This window comes from Geotrypetes seraphini, chromosome 15, assembly GCF_902459505.1.
Source record: "Geotrypetes seraphini chromosome 15, aGeoSer1.1, whole genome shotgun sequence".
Taxonomy (NCBI): Eukaryota; Metazoa; Chordata; class Amphibia; order Gymnophiona; family Dermophiidae; genus Geotrypetes; species Geotrypetes seraphini.
This window is the reverse complement of record NC_047098.1, coordinates 44,066,949-44,089,042: the sequence shown is the minus strand read 5'-3', so window position 1 is coordinate 44,089,042 and position 22,094 is coordinate 44,066,949. Positions and strand designations below refer to the sequence as shown.

Here is a 22,094-nt window from a genome sequence, read left to right as displayed (position 1 = left end):
TCAGCAGGAGGTTGAGGGAGATGCATGGTCTCGAGATACTCCTTGGAAAATTTGGACCCAGTGTCCAGTTGAATGTCCAAATCAGCTGTCATCTGACGTAGAAAAGAAGAAAAGGACAGCTGATCTGCCAAAGCCTGGCCTCGAGAGGGACTCGAGGACGTCGAGGCAGCTTGATCCAATGAAGACGGGGATCTAGACGGAGAAAAAGACCCCACCGTGTCCTCAAGATCCGGAAGTGGAAGGTGCAGTAGACGGTGGAGAATACTGAAGAAAAGGCTGCTTTCGATGGGGCGATGGATGAGTGCTTCGAAGAATGTCTTGATCGATGATGCGAGCTGTGCCTCGAAGCAGGCCTTGACCTTCGAGGCAAGTGTGTCTCCGCCGAGGCCCCCAGAGAATGGATGGGGCTGGAGGCTGTGGATCGAAGCAGAAGTGGTTGGTTGGAAGAACCACGAGGCACTCGCAAAGACCCAGCTCCTTGCATTGAGTGTATAGGTTCCAATGGAGGCACTCGCAAAGACTCTACTCCTTGCATCGAGTGTATCGGTTCCAATGGAGGCATGGGCAAAGACTGCTCCTTGCAATGCATGCATCGATGACAGACCAGACACTCGCAGAGACTCTGCTCCCTGTAGAGAGTGTGCATACGACTGAGGCACAAGAGGCGGCTCGACCTCGCGGGATAGGGATAGGGATTCGGCCTGCCCGGTCGAATGGATGGAAGACATCTTTTTTTTTTAAACAAGAAAAGTACGACGAAAATCAGCGATTAAGAGAAAAATAACCCAAAACCGCGGACTTCAGAAGGCACCAGTGAAAATACTTCACGCAGAGAGTCGAAGACGGACTTCTTGGCTCTGCGGAAAAGTAAGAACTGAGGAGACGCGGGAAGGCACTCACGCATGCGCGGTGCGGGCGACTCGAAACTTCGAGTTTCTTCAAGCAAGACTGCTTGTGAGGCGTCCGCATCGGGGCTCCGTTGGATCACGTCACCTATTAGTGAGAATACCTGCCTGCTTGTCCTGGGATAAAAAATAATGTGCATGAAAGAAATTTGCGTATGATGGAGGTATTGTATGTAAATCAAGTTTACACATTCAAGATAATGAAGGGAATAGACTTAGTAGATAAAGACAGGTTGTTTACCCTCTCCAAGGTAGAGAGAACGAGAGGGCACTCTCTAAAGTTAAAAGGGGATAGATTTTGTACAAACGTAAGGAAGTTCTTCTTCACCCAGAGAGTAGTAGAAAACTGGAACGCTCTTCCGGAAGCTGTTGTAGGGGAAAACACCCTCCAGGGATTCAAGACAAAATTAGACAAGTTTCTGCTGAACCAGAACGTACACAGGTAAGGCTAGATTCAATTAAGGCACTGGTCTTTGACCTTAGGGCCGCCACGGGAGCGGACTGATGGGCATGATGGACCCAGCAGCAGCAATTCTTATGTTCTTATATACTGTGACAGGGAAGCTCCTGTCACAGTGAAAACTACTGCTAAAACTCCCCAGAATGCAGCACAGGGCTCTGTAAAACCTGGCATGGAGCCAGGACAGCTGGCTCAGCCAAAAGAATACAAGCCAAGGCAGATTCCAGCACAGCTGAAGAGCCAATTAGGGAAAACTGTGCAAACCACTAATTGCCCCTATCACTCCTTTCCAGAGGTCAGGGAGAAACCTGAGACCAATTTAGAGAGGGGTGGAGTCAGACCCGGGAGTTTGCCTTATAGGCAAAGTAAGTTGGCAGACTTAGGAGGAGAAGGGAGGAGAGGAGAGCGAGAGAAGGAGGACACAGCTGTCTCTGATGAGAGAAGCCAAATCACTCAAGGAGTTTCCAGGTCACAGAGGGTGCCTAAATCCCAGCATGAGCGTATGGCAGGAAGCCAGCACCTAAGGAAAGGTGGTACAGCACTTGGGAGGTACAGTGATTGGCAGCTTAAACCCCAGAGAGAAAGGCTGGGAAATTATCCCCAGGGAAAGGCTGCAGGTATTTTGGCAGACTTGCAGAGAGGGGGATGGGAAGCACAGCCTGGGAGAAATGAGGAAACGTTCTCCCAGAGTTCCCATAAGGGTGAATGGGAAATGTGCAGTGTCCTGAGTGATACTATAAGTGAAGAGGACATGGACCTGGGGGAATACAGTATGTGAAAGTCCTCAGCTAATCTCCTGAAGAACGTTCTCCCAGTGTTTCTTTGTTTCACACGGAAGCCAGAGCATTGCTGGCAAAGCTAATGAAGTGAGGAAAACGTGTCAATAAGATAAAGGGAGCTGAGAGGGGAAAAGGCTTGACACAAGCCGTGCTCAGCTATAAAAGCCAGAAGGTGTTAAGATCCAGAGAGATCAATAAATCCCAGTGGGGATACGAGCCAAGGAAGGCATTGAACTGATATAATATTTTGATGTTATAGTATTGTTCCTTTTGATAAGGAGGGGCAATCCAGATCCTCAGTAAAACACCTGAGACTCACCTGGACTGAAATGTAATAGTGTGCAGGATGCACCCAAAGGACTTTAACCAACCAAGGTGAATGTTTTCTTTTTGCTTCTGTTTTCTTTTCTTTGTACTTTGGGACACTAATAAACCTGGTACTGTTTTTCAAGGAATCCGGTATCCGGGTCTTCCTTTCACCACCATATAAAAGGCGTACTAAAATTCTTACTTGTGGTTCGGGCCGGAGTTTCCCACCTACTCGGGGACTGGCCCGGCCACAATACCCATATTTATTGTAGATAATAATAAAATGACCAGACAACAAAAGGTAGAAAAATAATTGTATTTTCCATTTTGTGACTGCAATATGTCAGATTGAAAATGTGTATCCTGCCAGAGCTGGTGTTAGACAGCAAGCGTGAGCTAGGACCTAAAAGAGAGAAAAAAAATTATTTTTTGTTCAGTGACAACCAATCTGCAGTTACTCCATACAAGGGGTGTCTTTAAAAGCTTACCTGATTGCAACTGATAGTGAAGACCTATTGCTGTTTGTGTGCACTGTTCCTGCAGCCAAATCCATGTGTCCTCTTCCAGTTTCTTCCGAGCTATTCTACTCAGGTTTGGTGAAGACTTAGGTGCAAAGAGATTATGGCAGGGGAAAAAAATGGATTGCAGTTATATCTCTGCTTCAGACTGCTAGGGGACAATTCTATAACAGGGCACATGGTTGAAGCCTGTTTTATAAAGGAAAAGTAAGCATCTACACTGTACTTCCCTTTTTAGAATACTAGCATAACTGAGTATCTTTATGCTTAACATTTAGACGCAAGCACTTACACCACTTATAGAGCTGGTGTAAGTGTGAGTTTCATCCTATGTACATCTTATACCCATATAACTTACAGTAAGTTATATGCATAAGTTGAAACCCTGTCCATGCCCACCTCATGCTTCCCCACCTTGCAAATACGTGCTATGTAAGTTTGCAGATTAGCACTTGGGCGACATGCTAGCATATACACACATATATGCTAACATCCTATACATTTACATGCACAATGTGCACATAAAGGAAGAATTCAATAAACAGTGCCAAAACTTTGGCACCAAAAAATTCAGTGCTAAGTGCTATTCTATAAAGGGTGCTCACATTATATCAGTGGTCTCAAACTCAAACCCTTTGCAGGGCCACATTTTGGATTTGTAGGTACTTGGAGGGCCGCAGAAAAAATAGTTAATGTCTTATTAAAGAAATGACAATTTTGCATGAAGTAAAACTCTTTATAGTTTATAAATCTTTCCTTAAACATCTTTTCTTTTCCTTTGAATTAACAAAAGATTATAACAGTTATAACAGGCGTCCGCAACCACCTGCAGCTCTCACCTCCTCCAGCACCGGACACACGCACAAGGTGCACTGCCTCCAACTATTTCTCCAACGGTTACCTTACGTTCTGGAACGTTGCCTGCCTCACTGCGCTTTCCTGCGTCTGCATGCGATTGGACTTCACCTCACAATCACATTCAGATGCAGGAAAACGCTTGTGTGAGGTTACAGTGACTGCCGGATGCGACTGCTGGACACCTGCGGAGTGGACAATTGCGTACAGGCTGAGGTCCTCAAAATAGTACTTGGCGGGCCGCGAGTTTGAGACCGCTGCCTTATATAGAATAGCATTTAGTGTGGATCCCATGACTAACATATGGGTGCCACATTTACACTTGCTGAAACCTAATGTAAATGCCCGCACCCAGTTAGGCCTCATTCTGTAATTTTGCACACAACTTTTCAGAATGCCCCTGACATCCCTACGGCTAAATCCCTCTCCTCCCCCCCTTTGAGATATGTGCCATGAGTTAGGCAGCGTGCCTTACAGAATAGCGTGCATCCAGATGCATGTACAAATTTTAGAGTGCTAATTAACATCAATTGGTTGTTAGTTCCTCTATTATTGGTGGGCCAGAGCTCATTATCCAATTTATTTTGTGCATCCATCTCAGAAGCATAAACAGCATAAACTAATGGGTCCATTCAACCAATAGCAGTTAGTGTTTTGTACAATGCTCACTCCTGCTGACTAAATTAGACCTGGATATTCAATGCTGGGCAAGATCTGGGCACTCTATTGAATACCTGAATCAATAGCAATACCTAGAAGGTGAGCATGTATGGCTGATATTCAACGCTGTACTCACATAGCTCAACTGGGCAACATTAGAATTGCTATTTAAGTAGACCTACTGTACTGTATTATTTTTTTTTTTTTATAAACCATCCACAGTCATGAAAGCAATTGATGTAGTGCACATTCAGGTACAGTGGGCATTTTTCTGTCCCTGAAGGACTCGTCTGAAGCAATGGAGGGTTAAGTGACTTCCCAAGATCACAAAGAGTTGAAGTGGGATTTGAAACAGGCTCCACTGGTTCTGACCATTAGACTACTCTTTCACTAATTATTACTGGTGCCTGCATTACTTCCAGGACCACCCTGACTCTACCCCTGGACCAGGGGCATAGCTACAGGGTGGACCTGAGCGCATCTGGCCTGCCCAGTTTGGGCTCAGGCCCATCTACTCAACAACCATTTGCCAGATTTTACGATTGTAAAAACCTTAGACCCACCAATCTTCACCCCAGTCCCACCCTAGCTCTGCCCCCCGCTGCCTGCTTTGGTTGGGCAGTTGGCAATCTGTGCATGCGCGGATTGCTTCCTGCCCAACATGATTGAGAGGTGGCTTTTCAAATCTGGACAAAATGCCTGGTTTTGAAAAGCCATCCGGACCACCGGACATGTCCTCAAAAGGAGGACATGTCCAGGGAAATCCGGACGTCTGGTAACCCTAGCCATAGGCCACCGGCAGTGATTCCTACATGCTGCCAGCGGCTGACCCAGAAGCCTTCCCTCCGACGTGTTTTATGTCAAAGGGAAGGCTTCTGGATCAACCGCCGGCAACGTATAAGAACCATTGCTGGTAACTTGAAAAGAAACTGATATGCTGCATGGGAAGGAGGAGAGAAAGGGAGGGAAAGAGAGAGGTTGCAGCACATGCTGGGTGGGGGAGAAGAGACAGGTCCTCCCACTTTGGGCTCAGGCCCGCCCAAAATTGTCTGTCTGGCTATGCAACTGCCCTGGACAACGCTGGCACTGCATGAAAAATGCCACAGTGGATAGAGAAACTATATTCAGCAGCACTGTCGATTAAGTACTGCTGAATATCCCCTCCAAACCCACAATGTGGTTTAACCGGGCAGGAGCTTCTCCTGCCTGATTAAACTCTTTTGCATATTGAGCCCAAAGCTTTTCTCTTTGCAAAAAAAACAAATGAAAAGCTGTGCAGAGAAGGATAAAGGCAAAAATGAAAGTTAAAGAAAGGATAGGGAATTGAGAAGATCATGAGTTGGAGTGCTAGAGCTACAGAAAACATCAGAAACTCCAGCAAAATACAAGAAACCTTAAGAATATGGATGAAGAAGTGAGCATAGAAAGAGAAAAGCAATGAAAAGTCTAAGGAGCTGAAACAGCAAAGCAGAATTAATACAGTATTAAAATAAGAAGCAGGAAGGAGAAATGTTAACTGAGAATTCTTAACTTGTGAATGAAAAAGAGTCAACATTCAAAGTAATTGAACCGAGCCAACATAAAACAAAACTAACTACTGCTTTTATGTTTAAAATTGATTAATACAGTGGTACCTCAGTTTACGAGTGCACCGGTTTGCGAGTGTTTTGCAAGACGAGCAAAACACTCAGCAAACTTTTGTCTCATAAACTGAGCACTGTCCCGATAAACGAGCACTCAGCAATGGTGGTCCAGGGGTGAGTACCTGCCTGCGGGTGCTGCAGTGCTTTCAAAGTGGTGGCTTCCTTCCCTCGGGGTCCCCGTGCGGCTGCCCTCCCGCTTCGGCCGATGTCTATGCCGTCTGTCAGCGCATCCCAGCTCCCGATCCAAGCCAGCCGGCATCCTGAACGAGCATGCGTGCAGCCTCACCTCTCCTCTCCTCAGTTAGCCGCTGCCCCGATAACACACTCACCACTTACAAGCACGCAGGACGAATCTTCTGAGTTTGCATTAAGGCCTACGGGGAACTTTGCTTTGATAAACGAGCGTTTTGGATTACGAGCATGATCCTGGAACGAATTATGCTCGTAAACCAAGGTACCACTGTACTTGAAAAAGGTCTTTACATCCCCAAATTGCTTAATGTGATGAGGGAAATATCTAACAGAAGGATTGTTTAGCAGATATATTTGTGACATGGAGGGGCATTTTCGATAGGTTGTTTAACCTCCCCTATTACAATGCCGCGCTAGTGGCTGCCACTGCGGTAACTGCCTCAAAGCCCATAGAGATTTAAAGGCTTCAGGGCTTTTGCTCCGTGGCAGCTGCTAAAAGAAAAGTTCCAAAAATCCATTAGAGAAAATGTCCACTTTTGAACCTGCAAGATGTCTCTTTTTGGTCATTTTTGAAAAATAGGGCACCCAAATGAAACACACTCAATTCAAGCCATTTGCATATAAGAGGGGCCAGTATTTTTAATGGACTGGCCACATAGACAGAGCAGTGGGGCACCTTAGAGGGCACTGCTGTGAACTTTACATAAAGGGTGCCAGGTATACATCTCACTACTATAATCCCCTTATAATGTATGGTGAGCTTTCCAGAACTCCCCCAAAACCTACTATACCCATCTGTCTACCACTCCAATAGCCCTTTTGGCTGCAGGTGGCATCTATATGGCAGTACAGTAGGATTTTGGTGGGCTCCAGTGATGTACTGTTAGGGGGAGGACAGGCTGCCCTGGGTGCCATCTTGGTGGGGGTGCCAGCACCTCTTCTCTCTGCCCCCACTCCTTCTCACCCTTCCCCTACTGCGCACGCACCTCCTCCCCCCATACCTCTAGCTTTTCGCCGGCATGAGCAGCAGCTCCAACCTGCTGCTCGTGCCGGCCTCGGCTCTCCCTCTGATGTCACCTCCTGGTCACAGGACCAGGAAGTTACGTCAGAGGGAGAGCAGAGGCCAGAGTGGGTAGCAAGTTGGAGATGCTGCTCACACCGGGGAAGTTAAAGAGGTACAGGCGAAGGGAAGTGGCGCACATGCATGGCGGGTGGGGTGGGGAGGCAGAGAGGAGGGTAGGGGCACCACTGCCCCAGGCACCTCCCACTGGTGGGCTCACATTTTCTACCATAAATGTAGGGGTTAGAGTGGGATATGGGTCTGGATCTCCTCTCTATGGTTCAGTACTCTGACCACCAGGCTACTTCAGACACCTGCTTACTGCTCTATTAGAATTTCCTATACCATGTGCTGCTGTTATAGAGACAGGTATGTACTGCTTCATTCAGATCTTTGGGGGAAGGGGGGAGGGAAGAGGGGGTCATTGACCACTGGGGGTGTGTGTGTGGGGTCATGCCTTCATCCCTTCAGTGGTCATCTGGTCAGTTTGGGTACCTTTTTGGCCCTTATTCACTTAAAACAGGTCTAGCTCCGAATTCTAAATGCCACTTTATGCCGTTTTTTGGCCATTTTTCTTGTTTGAAAATGAGTCCCATACATTATAAAGGAGGGAGCAACAGATACTCATATTTCCTCATCATCTTGCTTTGTCTCAGACTGTTTCTGAGGACTTACCAGTAGACTTGGTTGATTAGGATAGTCATGAAAATATCTTTGAACAAAGTGTTGTCCAAGGAGCTGGAAAATCATTTGTCTTTCTCTGGGATCTTGAAGTCGGTTTTTCAGCTTATCAGCCAAAGTTACTTCAAGTTTATCTAATACCTATAAGGGACAAAAGCCAGTGAAGGGTCTTAAGCACTTTATTCTCATGGCATCAAGTAAGGAAACCTCAACAGCAAAGTGTTCACTAAAAGATTTTAATCATGACCTGGGTATATTGTCAGACAATTGGCCAGAGGCTGTTTTTAGCATCTGGGGATTTTGTTGTACTGCATTGCTAGAGAGGGAACTTCCTTAATGAATTAGAAGCACTTGCTGAATGAGTTTCCTCTCAAGAAGTCTTTTTTTCGAAACAATTCTTGTCAGAAAATGTGCAGTTAGGTGATCATCATTGGGAAACCAATTTAATATTTGAGATGGGAGCTGACAGTGAACATTTTATAGTTGTGAGCTCAAAAATTCTGGACGCTACTCCCTTTCAGCCATTGAGATAATTAAGTATTCTGGCTTTACTGTCTGTTCTCCTTATTTTCATATTTTGATATTGTGCATATTTAATAATAATAATAATAGTTTATTTTTATATACTGCCAAACCATCAGTTCTTGGCGGTTTACACAATAGTAATTACAACAAGTAATTAAAATACAGATCCAAATATCAATGTCTTATAAAAGAAAAAATACAATTCAATAAAGATACTGACTAACAAAATGCGACCCTAACTTATTCAAAGTAAAATATGCACAATACAAATTATTTATACTAAGATAGATAAAAAACTATAAACATTATTCCATAAAAATAATAAAAAAAATCCGCTTATCATGATAATTTTGAAATCAATTAAATTTTGTATTGTTTAAATAGATAAGTTTTAAGATCTTTCTGAAATTGATAATAAGTGAGGGCTGGAGAAATAAGAGCATTCAAACATGAATTCATTACTCCCGCTTGAAATGCCAGAGTCCTATCTAAGAATTTCTTAAAGCAGCATGTTTTCGCTGAAGGAAAATAAAACCAACTGGATGTACGTATATTTTTTTTTCATGTAAAAAATCTAAAATGAGCAGCAAGATAAGATGGAGTTAACCCAAATAAAACTTTATAACAAATACATCCAAATTTAAACAAAACTCTAGCCTCGAACGGCAACCAGTGAAGTTTTTGATAATATGAACTAATGTGATCGTGTTGGAAATGGGAAGTTGCAGCAGAGGGAAAACTTTGAGGCAGCCACTGGCAGCTTGAGAGAACAGCTGCCGTTTTGGAGCCCCTCTGAAAAGGACAATTTTGGCTGCAGGGGAGAAGTGATCTCTTGCCTCGCCTCCTCCTCCCCCCATACTGTTAGAACGCCTCATCTTTCCCCCTCAAGACAGGGCTGGCGTTAGTGGGGGAGCAAGGAGAGCAGCTGCCCTGGCCCCGGACCCTTGCCTTCTCTTTTGAGCTGCGAAGGTTGTCTGCTTTCTTCCTGCTTCCCAGATGCGGCGAGCCCTTCTTCCTCCTCCTCCCTCCTCCCCCCTGACATCAATTCTGAAGTTCCGGACCAACCAGGCAGCGATTGGCTGGCCTGGAATCTCCGACGTCAGATTTGACGTTGGGCAGGAAGGCTTGTGGACCCGTCGTGTCGGGGAAGCAAGAGGAAATTGAGGGCGGTGGTTTGGCAAAATCAGCAGCAGTGGCGGAGAAAGAGAAAGAAAGAAAGGGGAGGACAGGGAAAAAAAAAGCCTGAAAGAAAGAGGGGGCAGGGAAAGAAAGAAAGGGGTCAGGGAGAGAGGAATAAAAAGTTGGACTCATGGAGGGACAGAAAGAGAGATGTTGGTTAGGATGACATCTGGAGGAGAGGAAGCATGCAGGAGGAAAAAAGAAAGGATGCACAGTCAGAAGGAAGTGCAACCAGAAACTCATGAAATCACCAGACAAAAAAGGTAGGAAAAATGATTTTATTTTCAATAGTGATCAAAATGTGTCAGTTTCTTCAAATTGACATCTGCTATATGTATATTTTGTAGAGTATTAGGGGGCTATGTGTCATTGTTACTATGGTGTTTCACTGTTTGCAATTTGGCTTCTTTGGTTCAGTTTAACCTTTATCAACATATTTCTATTTTTAGTTTGTGATTACTTATTCCATATTGGGTGAGGGTGTATCTGTGTTCCGTGTGTATGAAAGACATGGTTTTCTGTTAGCGTTGACTAGCCTTGTTTGACGAAATGCATTGGGCATGGTTCTTGGAAGCACCTTGAATAAACCTGATTTGAATCTCCTTTTTTACTACCGATCTTCTTTTGAATCATGTTGGATTCTTTGGTGGACCGCTTGCCTTGTTGTTTCGTTACAAGTTAACATACATGGAGTGGAACGTACTAGAGGAGTTACAAATTTGGTTGTTTATACATACATATGGGTTACAGTTGGTTGACGTAGAGTGAGGCTTTGTAAACATGGTTATTAATATAGACTTATATTTTGGATATTACTGCTTTACAATATATTTGAACACTTTTATATATGTATGGAAAGGGTTCAGAGTTAAAGTACTGGGTAAGTAGGTGGGAAGGGAAGGAAGGGGGTTCAGAAATGATTGGGGTGGCATAGAAGAAAAATGTGCACTGGTATGCTAATCTTTGCTTGTTTTGAATTGAAAAAAAAGAAATACAAGTGGAAATAAAGAAGTAAATAAGAAAAAAATAAATGAGGGTGGGGGTGGGGCAGGGGCGGGGCAAGGCCAGGGGGGGCCGTGTACTTGTGTGCCTAGGGGCCCTCGAAGAATTAATCCTGCCCTGATAATAATTAAAGATTTTTTTATGGGAGGCTACATTTGATGATTGTACTCTGGTTGTGATATATTTTGGGAATTTTAATGCTTTTATTTGGCATCTACCCAGTAGTGGACTCTGAGAATCTAGTCTCCCTTTCTTCACTGATATATATTTGCTTGTATATGAATATGATTATTTAGGCTGCACCTCATCAATTCACTGTATAACAGTCTTTTTTGGAAATATTTTACCCTGTTTTGTTGATTGTATTAAATTCAATAATACACATCCTCAACTGTATGACTGTACATATACAATGGTCCAGAATTAGGGCTTGCCCATGGCTTAGTGGCAGTACTGCCGTATCAAGTACTCAGATTCAATTCCCAAGGTCTTTTAGGGCTGGGGACATCTCAGAGGCAGCTTTCACAATTCCTTGTGCCAAGAGAGGAAAGAGTCCCCATCGTTGTGCCACAGTGGCACTTAGGACCAGATTCTATAAAGTTGTACTCCCAAATTCCTGACTAGCACACAAGTTATAGTATAATGCCAGTTATGCACCTAACATAATTGTTAAGTTAGGAACCAATTGTCCTTAATAGTAGTCCTTAAGTGGTGTTAATTGGTGCTAAGTACTACTAATTTGTAGTTATGTGTGGAGCTGCACTTAGGTTCTTTGGGTCTACAGTGCACCGCATATTCACTTAATATAGCAATCAGCCTAATACCTAACTTTTTATCTTTTTTGATGCAGTACAGATGGCCATGAACATCTTTTGCCTACTGGCTTAAATGCTTATTGTATATATTTCTGTTCACTTACTGATGTCTGGATATTAAATTTTAAGAGTGGAGAATGTGTTAAAAGTAATGGTAGAAACTGAGCTAGTTCAACAGTAAGTGCTACCGTATGTACTGCTATTCAGAAGACTTGCATTTGATTCTTCAGCTAGGCTTCTGCTCCTGGAGCAGGCTGACTGGAACTGAGTTAGTAGCGATAGTTACTGGTGAGGAGAGAGAGAAGTATCTCGGCCAGTAATCAGACTTGGGGCTAGTATCACTAAGCCCACCAATCAAGTTCCGACCACTTAGTGACCCCTTTGCGACCCAATTTCTCTCCTACCTGATTCACTAACCTCTGTCCCGATCATCCTCTGATCCACACATGCAAATGAGGGGGAACGGCATTCAAATGTAGAGAGAAAGTGATTCACTAAAAAAAATGAGGGACACCGACTGGGCTGACCGATCCAAAAATAAGCAACTGCTGAGACCCGACCAGTCGCTCATGTCTTTTCCGACTGCCTTGCCTTCTGCCGCCCTGCTCTCTGCCCCGATCTGCTCCTCTCTGCACTGACTCTCCTGCCCTTCCCCACAGTGCAAGCCTGTGGTTTTAACCTGCCCTTTAAAATCATGGGCTGGCAATGTGCTTTTGCAGAATATATAAAAAAGAAATTCTTCCTTTTTTAAATATTCAGCAAAAAGCTTTAGCCTGTGTGCCTATGCCCCCCCACATGCCACTGCCATCACTGTCTATGACAGGAGGGATGCCAGCTCCTTCCTGCCACCCAAGGAATGCCCCATCCCCGCTCCCCCCTGCCCCTGTACCTTTAACGGAGTAGGAAGAGTGCTCAATCCTTCCTGCTCCAATGCCTCCCGATTCCCCACCCACCCACAAAGCAAAACACAAATGGCAGGAGGGATGCCAACTCCCTCCTGCCACTCACCGGATGCCCCCTCCCCATTCCCGGTCCCCTCCACACACCCCTCCCCGTACCATTAACGGACAGGAGGGGTGCTCAATCCCTCCTGCTCCAATGCCTCCCGTTACAAGTCATGGTGGCCCTGATTGGCTCAGGTGTTTTGGGCTCCTCCCTTGGGAGGGGCCTGAGGCACCTCAACCAATCAGGGACTTCCTTAGTGAGAAAAAATCAGTCTGATATTCAAAGCTAGCTATCTCAATAACTGTTCAGAAGGTACAGCAGGTGATTTTTGTCAGCCTAGCTGTCGCTACCATTCAGCATTTTAGTTGGCATTACTTATGTCAGCGAGGCTTCTGGGAAATTATATCAATCTGACTCTGGCATGGGAAGGCAGATAGACCCTTAGTGCAGGGAGACTGTGTTAAGTATCCCTGATATGTTTTAAGTTTCCCTGATTGAATCATGACTAGCTAAAAGGTGTTAATGTCTGATTAAGAGGGTGCTTAGGACAATGGCCTGCTTGAATGGGACAAAGAAGCCAGAGGCTAATCCCATCACCATGCTTGCAGATATCACACTCTCCTTTGTCAATTAAATTGACCATTGTCTCAAACAGTTTGCAAGTTCTAAACAGAAAGATACTGGGAGATACAATATTTTCTCTAGTCAGAATAAGATTCCAAGGTATAAAAGCCTGCTCTCTGTTCTATCAATGGATCTCTCTTTCTATCTAGCTCAAGGTTTCAAGGTTTATTAAATATTTGATGAATCGCTATATCTTTATACAAAGCGATGTACATAGTAATAAAATTAGTTAAAGTTAAAATACATACAAAATACATAAACATTAGAAATCAGATAAGACAGACATCAATTGGAAGGGAAGGAGGGTAAAAGTTACATCTGTTGTATTAAGAAAAACAATTAAGGGAAAAAACAAAAAGGAGCAGGGTGATTCTTAAAAGAGAAATTCATAAAATAAAGAAAATTTAAATATTAAAAGCATCTTTAAAAAGGAATGTTTTCAGGGATTTTTTAAAGGAAGATATGTCTTTTTCAATTTTCATGTATTGGGGCAATGAATTCCACCATTGGGGACCAATTACGGAGAACATGTCTGATCTTCGTGTGCCTATTATTTTTAAAGAGGGAACAACTAATACATTTTGAGAAGATGATCTAAGTGCACGTGCGGAACTATGGGGAATTAACATTTTTGATATGAACTGAGGTTCATTGAATGTCAGGGTTTTAAATATAAGTAGCAAAACCTTAAACCGTATGCGATGGCTAATAGGAAGCCAATGAGCGTCAATGAAAATGGTGTTACGTGGTCAAATTTCCTGGCATCATAAATTAATTTAATAGCAGTGTTTTGAATAATTTGCAATCGTCGTTTTTCTTTTTGAGTAATATTGAGCAACAAAGAATTACAATAGTCTATTTTTGCTATTACTAATGAATGAATTAATATATTGCTATCTCTTGGCTCTTTGCTTGGCACTCTGGTTCTGTCTTGGCTCTCCCTCTCTCTGTCTATCCTTCCCTTTATATATGGAACACGAAGCTTAGACCATCCCCCGTTTCTCTCTCTCTGGCTCTTCCTAGAACTGCAAGCTTCTATGTCCCTCTTTGCCTCTGAACTCTGTAAGGCAGGGAAACTGCTATGCTCTCTATTTAATTGTAATGCTTAATTGTAATGATTATAAATATTGCTTTTCTGTAAGACTATTTCTATAATATATTCTTTATGCAAACACCTCTGGCTATGCCTTCTTTATTCTACTTTCTGGTGGGTCATCTGTGAGGGAACTGAACCTGGGACCTAGCGTCTGTCAGTGCGCATTTCACTTAACCCCTACCACCATACATTAGAGAGGGGTCACTAACCGAAACTGACAATTTTCAGTAGCTTCTGAAAATCATGTCTGACCACTTCACCATTTGGATAGTGCCAAGGCAGTGCCAAGCAAAATCATATTGCTTTCCAATGGCAAATCCACTCTGGGTTCAGGTCCTCCCAAAATTGTGGCACCCACTGAATGGCTGGTAGTACCGGGTAGAGCTTTGGATTCTTGCCCAGAAATAGCTAAGAAGAAAAAAAAAAATTAAATTGAATCAGGTTGGGCAGACTGGATGGAACATTCGGGCCTTTATCTGCCGTCATCTGTAATGTTAAACCTGGCCAGCCATAGAGGTCTGCTGCTTAAGTCTCCCATGCTGCCTCAGCTGCGAGGAAGTCATCAGTGTACTTCTAGCCATCAACACTGGTACTCCCTGTGCATGTGTTCCAGCTGCTGACACCATCACTCTTCACATTTGGATTCCAGACACCAACACCGTCACTCCCTATGCATAGGTTCTAGCCACCAACACCAGCACTTTCCACACATGGATTTCAGTCGCGAGCAGTGGCACTCCATATGCATGATCAGTTTAGCTGATGTACTGGTGTTGGTGTCTGGAAGCACACCACCAATTTCCTTGCTACTGAGGGATCATGGAAGGGAATCAGGCAGTGGACCTCTTCAACTGGTGAAGCTTGGACATCCCTACCAGCAAGAGTATGAATTTTAATGTGACAGTGGGTGAGTGGTGGGAGGAAAGCAGAGCATAGAGGAAATGTGTGGTCCCCTCCCCAGTCCACCCCTGGGCCCCCTAAAAATGGACTGCTGGTTATGCTACTATTGCTGTCCTAGTACCAGCACTGAATATCAGCAGAATCCAGATAACGTCAAGCAGCCACCTTATATCCAAATATTTAGCACTAGTAGCAGATACAATCCAGCACTAAATACTTAGGTATGAATAGGATTACCAGACAAGTTCTCTTTATAGAGGACTGTCCGGTTGCATGAAGGGATTTCCGGCAGTTTGTCCAGGTTTTGGAAATCCCCGACATCGGGGCCATGTCTGGAGGGCCTCAGCACATGCTTCCAAAACAGATATTCAGATTTTCAACAGCACTGTGCAGCTGTCAGTGAATTTTACCACATTGTATCTGAGCTCCTCCACTATTCTTGTGATTCTGTGTGCAAACAGTGAAGGAGTTTAAACAACACAAACATAAATTCACTGAGAGCTATGCCAGTGGCGTAGTAAGGGTGAGGGGTACCTGGGACAGTGGCACCCATCCCCCCTCTTCCTGACTCTCCCCCCTCCACGTGCGCCCCTTTCTCCGTACCTTTTAATCTTCTTCGGCATGAATAGCATGCCCACGTCAGTGTCGGCTTGCCCTTTGGCATCACACCCTTGGCGTGGGTCCCGGAAGTGATGTCAGAGAGAGCGCCGATGCGGGCAGCAACCTCGCGCAAGGGAAGTAAAAAGGTATGGGGGGAGGCAAGGGGCATGCGTGCGCAGCAAGGAGAGGAAGATGGAGAGGAGGAGAGGTGCCGTGTCCTTGGGAAGACTGCGCCCAGGTGGACTGCCCCTACTGCACCCTCCTTACTACACCACTGAGCTATGAAGTGCCAGGAGAAAACACAACAGCTGTTTAAAAGATAGCACTGGCAATAAGCATTTAGGGGGATTTGAGGGGGAGATTAATAAACTAAAGAAAAAGCTGACTTGGAGGGGCTGGGGTACGGTCAGAATGAAGGCTGACTGGTGCGAAAAGTAGGGTGAAGTTTGAAACTGGCTAGCATGGGGTTGGGGGACATTGTGCTCTGGGAGAACAAAAGTTGAGCAGAGTGATTTCTAGAGGGCAAGTGTGTTGGAAGAGATGACTTGGAAAGAGACAGGCTGGAACAAAGAAGGGATGAGTGAGTGAGTGTGTCTGGTGGAGAAGACATAAAGTTACCAGAAAAAGGAGGATAGATTGAGACATCCAGGTTTTACTTCCATTAAAAGCAACATAAGAAAAACCCGGATGTTTTAATCTGTCCTCCTTTTTCTGGAGACATATGGTAACCCTAAGCAGACATTACAGAGATGCCAAGTTACCCAATCCTAGACTGGAGGTATTTTAGCCAGTCCTGGTTTTGAATTTATATTCCAAAGCAATGTGAGATTTGGAGTACTTAATCCTGCCAATTGAACAGTGCTGCCAATCGTCATAATTTATTTATTTATTTTTCGTATTTATAAACCGTTTATAACCTAAGGGGTTTACATTCAGGTATTCAAGTATTTCTCCCTGTCTGTCCTGGTGGGCTCACAATCTGACTAACGTACCTGGGGCAATGGAGTGCTAAGTGACTTGCAAAGGATCACAGGGAGCAGCAGCACTGGGCTTGAATCTGCAACCTCAGGCTACTAGACCACTCCTCCACATCATGAAGTGGTCAAAAATCCAGGACTGTCCCAAAATCTCCAGCCTGGAACTGAGTAACTTGGCCCCTCCCTTTGGAACCATCTCTCATCTCATTTAAGACACAAACAGATTTAAGGTTAATTTAAAGACCTTGCTCTTTGATGATGCCTATGGCCTATGGCCAATGACCCTCCGTTTTACTACTGGCCTCTGTCCTGTCCCCCCTCAAGCATCAGTTAATTTTCTCTTCCAGAATAGCTTGAGTGGTCTGTGGTCTGTGGTGCTGGCAATCAGCTTCCCCTTCTTTCACACCCAAACCCGCTATCCTATCAATAATTGTAGTTCTCTCTCTTACCCTATTTTCCTCTGCAACTTTACTTAAATTACCCCCCTTTTACAAAACCTTAGTGTGGTTTTTAGCACCAGCCGCAGCAGTAACAGCTCCGACACTATCCATCTCAACAGATGCCCTATCATGGGCCAAAGAGGGAAGACATAGATGAGACCTTCCCATAGCCAGGGTTAAACCAGAACATCCAGGCCTTTACTGCCGGCCTGACAACGGTGACTGAAGAACTGATCTGCTTTCTTGTTGGCCGCAGTCGCCATGAGAACGAATATGGTATGCCCCCACTGATCTACTATGCAATCGAACGCTCTTTAAGACAGAGACCACTCTCTGGGATCCAGAGTCTGACGACTGAGAAAATCCGCTTGAACATTATCCACTCCTGCCACGTTCACTGCTGACAACACCACAAGGTGTCTCTCTGCCCACCAGAAGAAAAGCTGAGCCTCCATGCTCAGAGAGGGACTCCTCATGCCCCCCTGCTGATTCACATAAGTCACTGCCATGGCATTGTCTAAGAAGAAATGGATGACTTGATGATGGAGACAACTCTCGAAGTGGAGAAGAGTCGGTCAAATCGCCCGAAGCTCCTCGTGATTGCCTGAAACTCCACTTGATCGACCACTTGTGCTCTGATGGTACTCACCGGCCCTGAACATGGAGGGTCATACACACTGCTCCCCAGCCTTTGAGACTCGCATCCATAGACAGAATCACCCAATCCGAGATCCGGAGTGGAAGGCCCTTTGATAGCGAGAGGGGTCGTAACCACCATGCAAGACATCATCAAAATCTTTTTTCATATCAAGCAGTGTTATGGGGTAAGGATTTAGAACAATTGCTTTTGCTTATTGACACTTATGGGGAATTTAGGAGACATTTCTGTTTTCAAAGTATTTAGGCAGCTAATTTGTAAAAAATTTATTATGCACTATTTTTGATCATTTTAGTGTCTCTAATTATTGGCTTTTAACTTTTTTAGTTCTATTCAACTTCTTTTATTGTTTTTATTTAACTATTATAAACCGCGTAGAACTTTATGGCCTTGCGGTATATAAACTGATTACAGGTACTTGTCGACTTACGACCGTAATTGCTTCCGACTGACAGGTCATAAGTTGATTGGGACGTAAGTCGGCCTATGTTAGACTAAGGTAAGAATACTATATTAGACTGGGTAATGATATTGTAATCATCTTAAAGTAATATTTTATCAACATTTTCTTACTTTCTAAATTAAGCACAGCACAATCCCTTTGTGGTGAACATTCATTGTGGCGCCTCCTTCTCTTTATATTATTACTGCTGCGTAGCGAGACTTGGGAGTGTGGGAGACTGGGGCTGCTAACAGCTACTGGGGACATCAATCTCCACCTAGATGGAGTCACCAGCAAGGATACGGTTGAATTTATTAGCTTCCTCACCTCCCTTGGCTTCCCCCCCCCCTGCTCCATCCCCAACCCATGAAAAGGGGCACACACTAGACCTCATTAGTTTCCTCGTTCTTACCGCCTACAAAACTTCAGCCGATGACATCCGCTGGGATCATGTCCCCTGGTCCGACCACTTCTTAGGAGCTTTCTGTCTCCCCATCTTCATGTCGCATCTTGGGGCTCCACCCCGCATTTCCAATTCCATTACCTTCCGCAAAAAAATTACGAGTGATCTGTTCTGGTCTAAATTTCTCAACCTATTCTCCTCCGCTCCTAAGCCTGCAGACTCAGAAGCTAATTGGCATAACTGGGTTGCTCTCTCCGAGTCCACCTACCACTCCCTCGCTCCTCTCTCCACTAAATCCACTTCCTATCCCCGCAAGGCCCCTTGGTGCCTCCCATATCACAGAGAACTAAAGCAGAAATGTCGAGCCCTGGAGCGCATATGGAAAAAATCTAAATCCCCCATAGATAGACAGTCCTGGAGAGTCAATATTAAGTTCTACAATACAGCGCTAAAAAAAGCAAGAAAGAACTTCTACGGTGACAAAATCTCCAGATCCAACAACCAGAGTAGTACTCTATTCAAAATCTGGCGCTCCTTAACCTCCAAAAAAGACCCCACCTCGCTCCCCTCCTCTCCCTCTGCCGATGTTCTGGCTAAATTCTTCAACGAAAAGGTCTCTACCTTGAGATGCTCCTTCCCACCTTCAGTCTCCTACAACGCCCTGGTACTCACCGACTCCAATTCTACCCAAATGGTCTCCAACCCTATCCCAGTTGACAGATCCTGGACTACCTTTGAGCTTGTATCTGAATCCCTGGTTTCCAAACTCTGCCTCAAATTGAAATCCTGCAACTGTTCCTTAGACCCATTCCCCTCCTACCTATACGAGAAAATTCCCGCACAGGCCATCTCTTCTATTACCAAACTCATAAACTCCGCCCTACACTCGGGCCTATTTTCTCCAGAAATGGGTCATATTGCCTTGACCCCACTACTGAAAAAATCTGACCTAGACCCTTCCACACCATCCAGCTATCGCCCAATAGCAAATATCCCTCTCCTAACCAAGATGCTAGAGTCCATCATATCTACCCAACTCTCATCATACTTAGAGAGATTCTCTATTCTCCTTCCTTACCAATATGGCTTTCGTCCCAACTTCAGCACCGAATCCCTATTGACCTCCTTGATCTCAAAAGTTCAACAACTTCATTCTCAAAATAACAATTCGACCTTTCCGCCGCTTTCGACGTTGTCCATCATGACATTCTCGTTTACCAACTCTCTGAGATTGGCATCAACTCCACAGTCCTAGACTGGTTCTCAAAATTCCTACGCTCTCGTTCTTACGCTGTCAACATGAATGGCACCTCATCCTCCCCCTGGAAACCGATATGTGGAGTCCCGCAAGGCTCACCTCTATCTCCCGCAAGGCTCACCTCTATCTTTTTAACATTTACATGTCTTCCCTAAAACTCCTCCATCTATCCCCCCTTGAAACAATTTACACTTATGCTGACGACATCCTCGTCCTCCTCGAGACTGACTCGAACCTCACCAACCTTTCCGAGAACATAGCCTCCTGCATAATGAACCTCCAATCCTGGGCCTGCACTGTTCAAATGAAACTGAACAGACTCCTTTGGCTCGGTCCAAAACTAGACCAACTACCCTCCTCCATCTCACTGTCCTCTGGCTCCACTCTGCAGCTTGAGTTCTCAAGCAATGTTCTGGGCATCATTATTGATTCTACATTGTCCTTCAATGACCACCTCAATTCCTTGGTAAAAAAATGCTTTTTCAGCCTTCACATGCTGAGGAAAGTCAGATCCTGTTCCCATCAAAATCACTTTACCGTCCTTGTCCAATCCATCATACTTTCCAGATTGGACTATTGCAACTCTATCTACTTAAGCCTAACTAAGAAAAACCTCCATAAACTCCAGCGGATACAGAATGCTGTGACCAAGCTCATCTTCGTAAAAAATAAATTTGACCACGTCTCTCCACTTTTGTCCAAGCTTCACTGTCTTCCGATAATCACCAGGGTCCACTTTAAATGTGCCTGCCTAGCTTTCAAAATCCTACACGGCATCCTCCCTCCCTGTATCCCTCTTTCTTGGAACTCCTCTAACCCTAATACCACCAGATCCACCCACAAATTTAAACTATCCTTCCCCTCATTAAGAAGCATTTCCCATACAGGAAAACTAAGGACCTCCCTCCCCTTCAGAATCACCGAACTCTGGAACAACCTTTCCTCCCCTCTTCGGAACCTGAGCTCTCTCCAACTTTTCCGCAAACATCTGAAGACCTGGCTATTCTCAAAAATCTGATACCTATTCCATCTCTGGCACTCTAAGCCCTCTAAAAACCCTTCATACTTGGACCTCTAACCTTTCATTGTTAGTTCCTTTCTATCCCATCTCCTGTAAACCGTGCAGAGCTCTATGAATGTGGAGATGATGCGGTATACAAACCTAAGGTTTAGTTTAGTTTAGTTTAGCTGGCAAGAGAAACTGTAGTAAACGCGTCGTAAAGTCGAACAGTCGTAACTTGAATAGATCGTAAGTTGACGAGTACCTGTATTATTATTATTATTCCGTGCCATAGTCGTCCAGGGCAGGAATGCATGTAATGGGTCCCACTGTGGATTCCAGCGTGAAAGCAGAGCATCCTGCAACAGACGCAGATGGGCTCTGACCCAAAGAATCACATCAATCGTCTCCACCATGGTCCCCAGAACCTGAAGGTACTGCCATGCCATTGGGACCAGAGTAGCCATAAGGTCCCTGATAACCTGTAGAAGCTTCTTTTGATGGGAGACAAGCAGGAACACTTTGTTCTGTTCCGTGTGAAATCGAACTCCCAGGTATTTCCCTGCATTGACTGAAGGTGACACTTTCTGAAGTTGATCACCCAGCCCAGGCACTGCAGCAACTGTACCACCTGATGAACAGCCTGATACGCCTTGGACTGCGAGGGAGTTCTGATCAGATATGGGTGAACCAGGACACCCAGGGTGCGAAGATGGGCCACCACCACCATCACTTTGGTGAAGGTTCTGGGTGCTGTTACCAACCCAAAGGGCATCACTGCAAACTGGAAATGGTGTCCCAGGACATGGAACCTCAGATACTTTTGGTAGTCTGGAAAAATGGGAATGTGGAGATTGGCCTGGCGTCAGAACTGCTTCTTGGCAGAAGTTGCTGGATGACTCCCCATGAACGACTGATGTCGAGAACCACCGAAGCGCGGTCTGGCAGACAAAGAGGACCACTGGCCCATGGAAGGGCATGAGTATGGATGAGAACGCCCGAAGGGACAAAAATTAGGACACCCCAAACCTCTGGAATGGTGGGATATATTCATGGGCAGCGACTTGGACTCGCAATCCTGCACACTGGCCATCAGGCCATCCAGACCCTGGCTGAACAGCAGCTGTCCTTTAAAGGGCAAAGGGCTCAAGTTGCTTTAGAAAATGAA

The 22,094-nt window shown here is 44.8% G+C and overlaps 1 protein-coding gene across 1 annotated transcript in view; it reads right to left on the bottom strand.

Annotated features, from left to right (window-relative positions):
• LOC117349253 overlaps positions 1-22,094 on the bottom strand; it is a 165,200-nt gene that overhangs the window by 134,965 nt on the left and 8,141 nt on the right. The window contains exons 3-4 of the mRNA XM_033922471.1: positions 8,057-8,203; positions 2,942-3,056 (exon numbers count right to left, since the gene is read on the bottom strand). Of these exons, the coding sequence (XP_033778362.1) occupies positions 2,942-3,056; positions 8,057-8,203 (262 nt within the window). The remainder of the gene's footprint in view (positions 1-2,941; positions 3,057-8,056; positions 8,204-22,094) is intronic.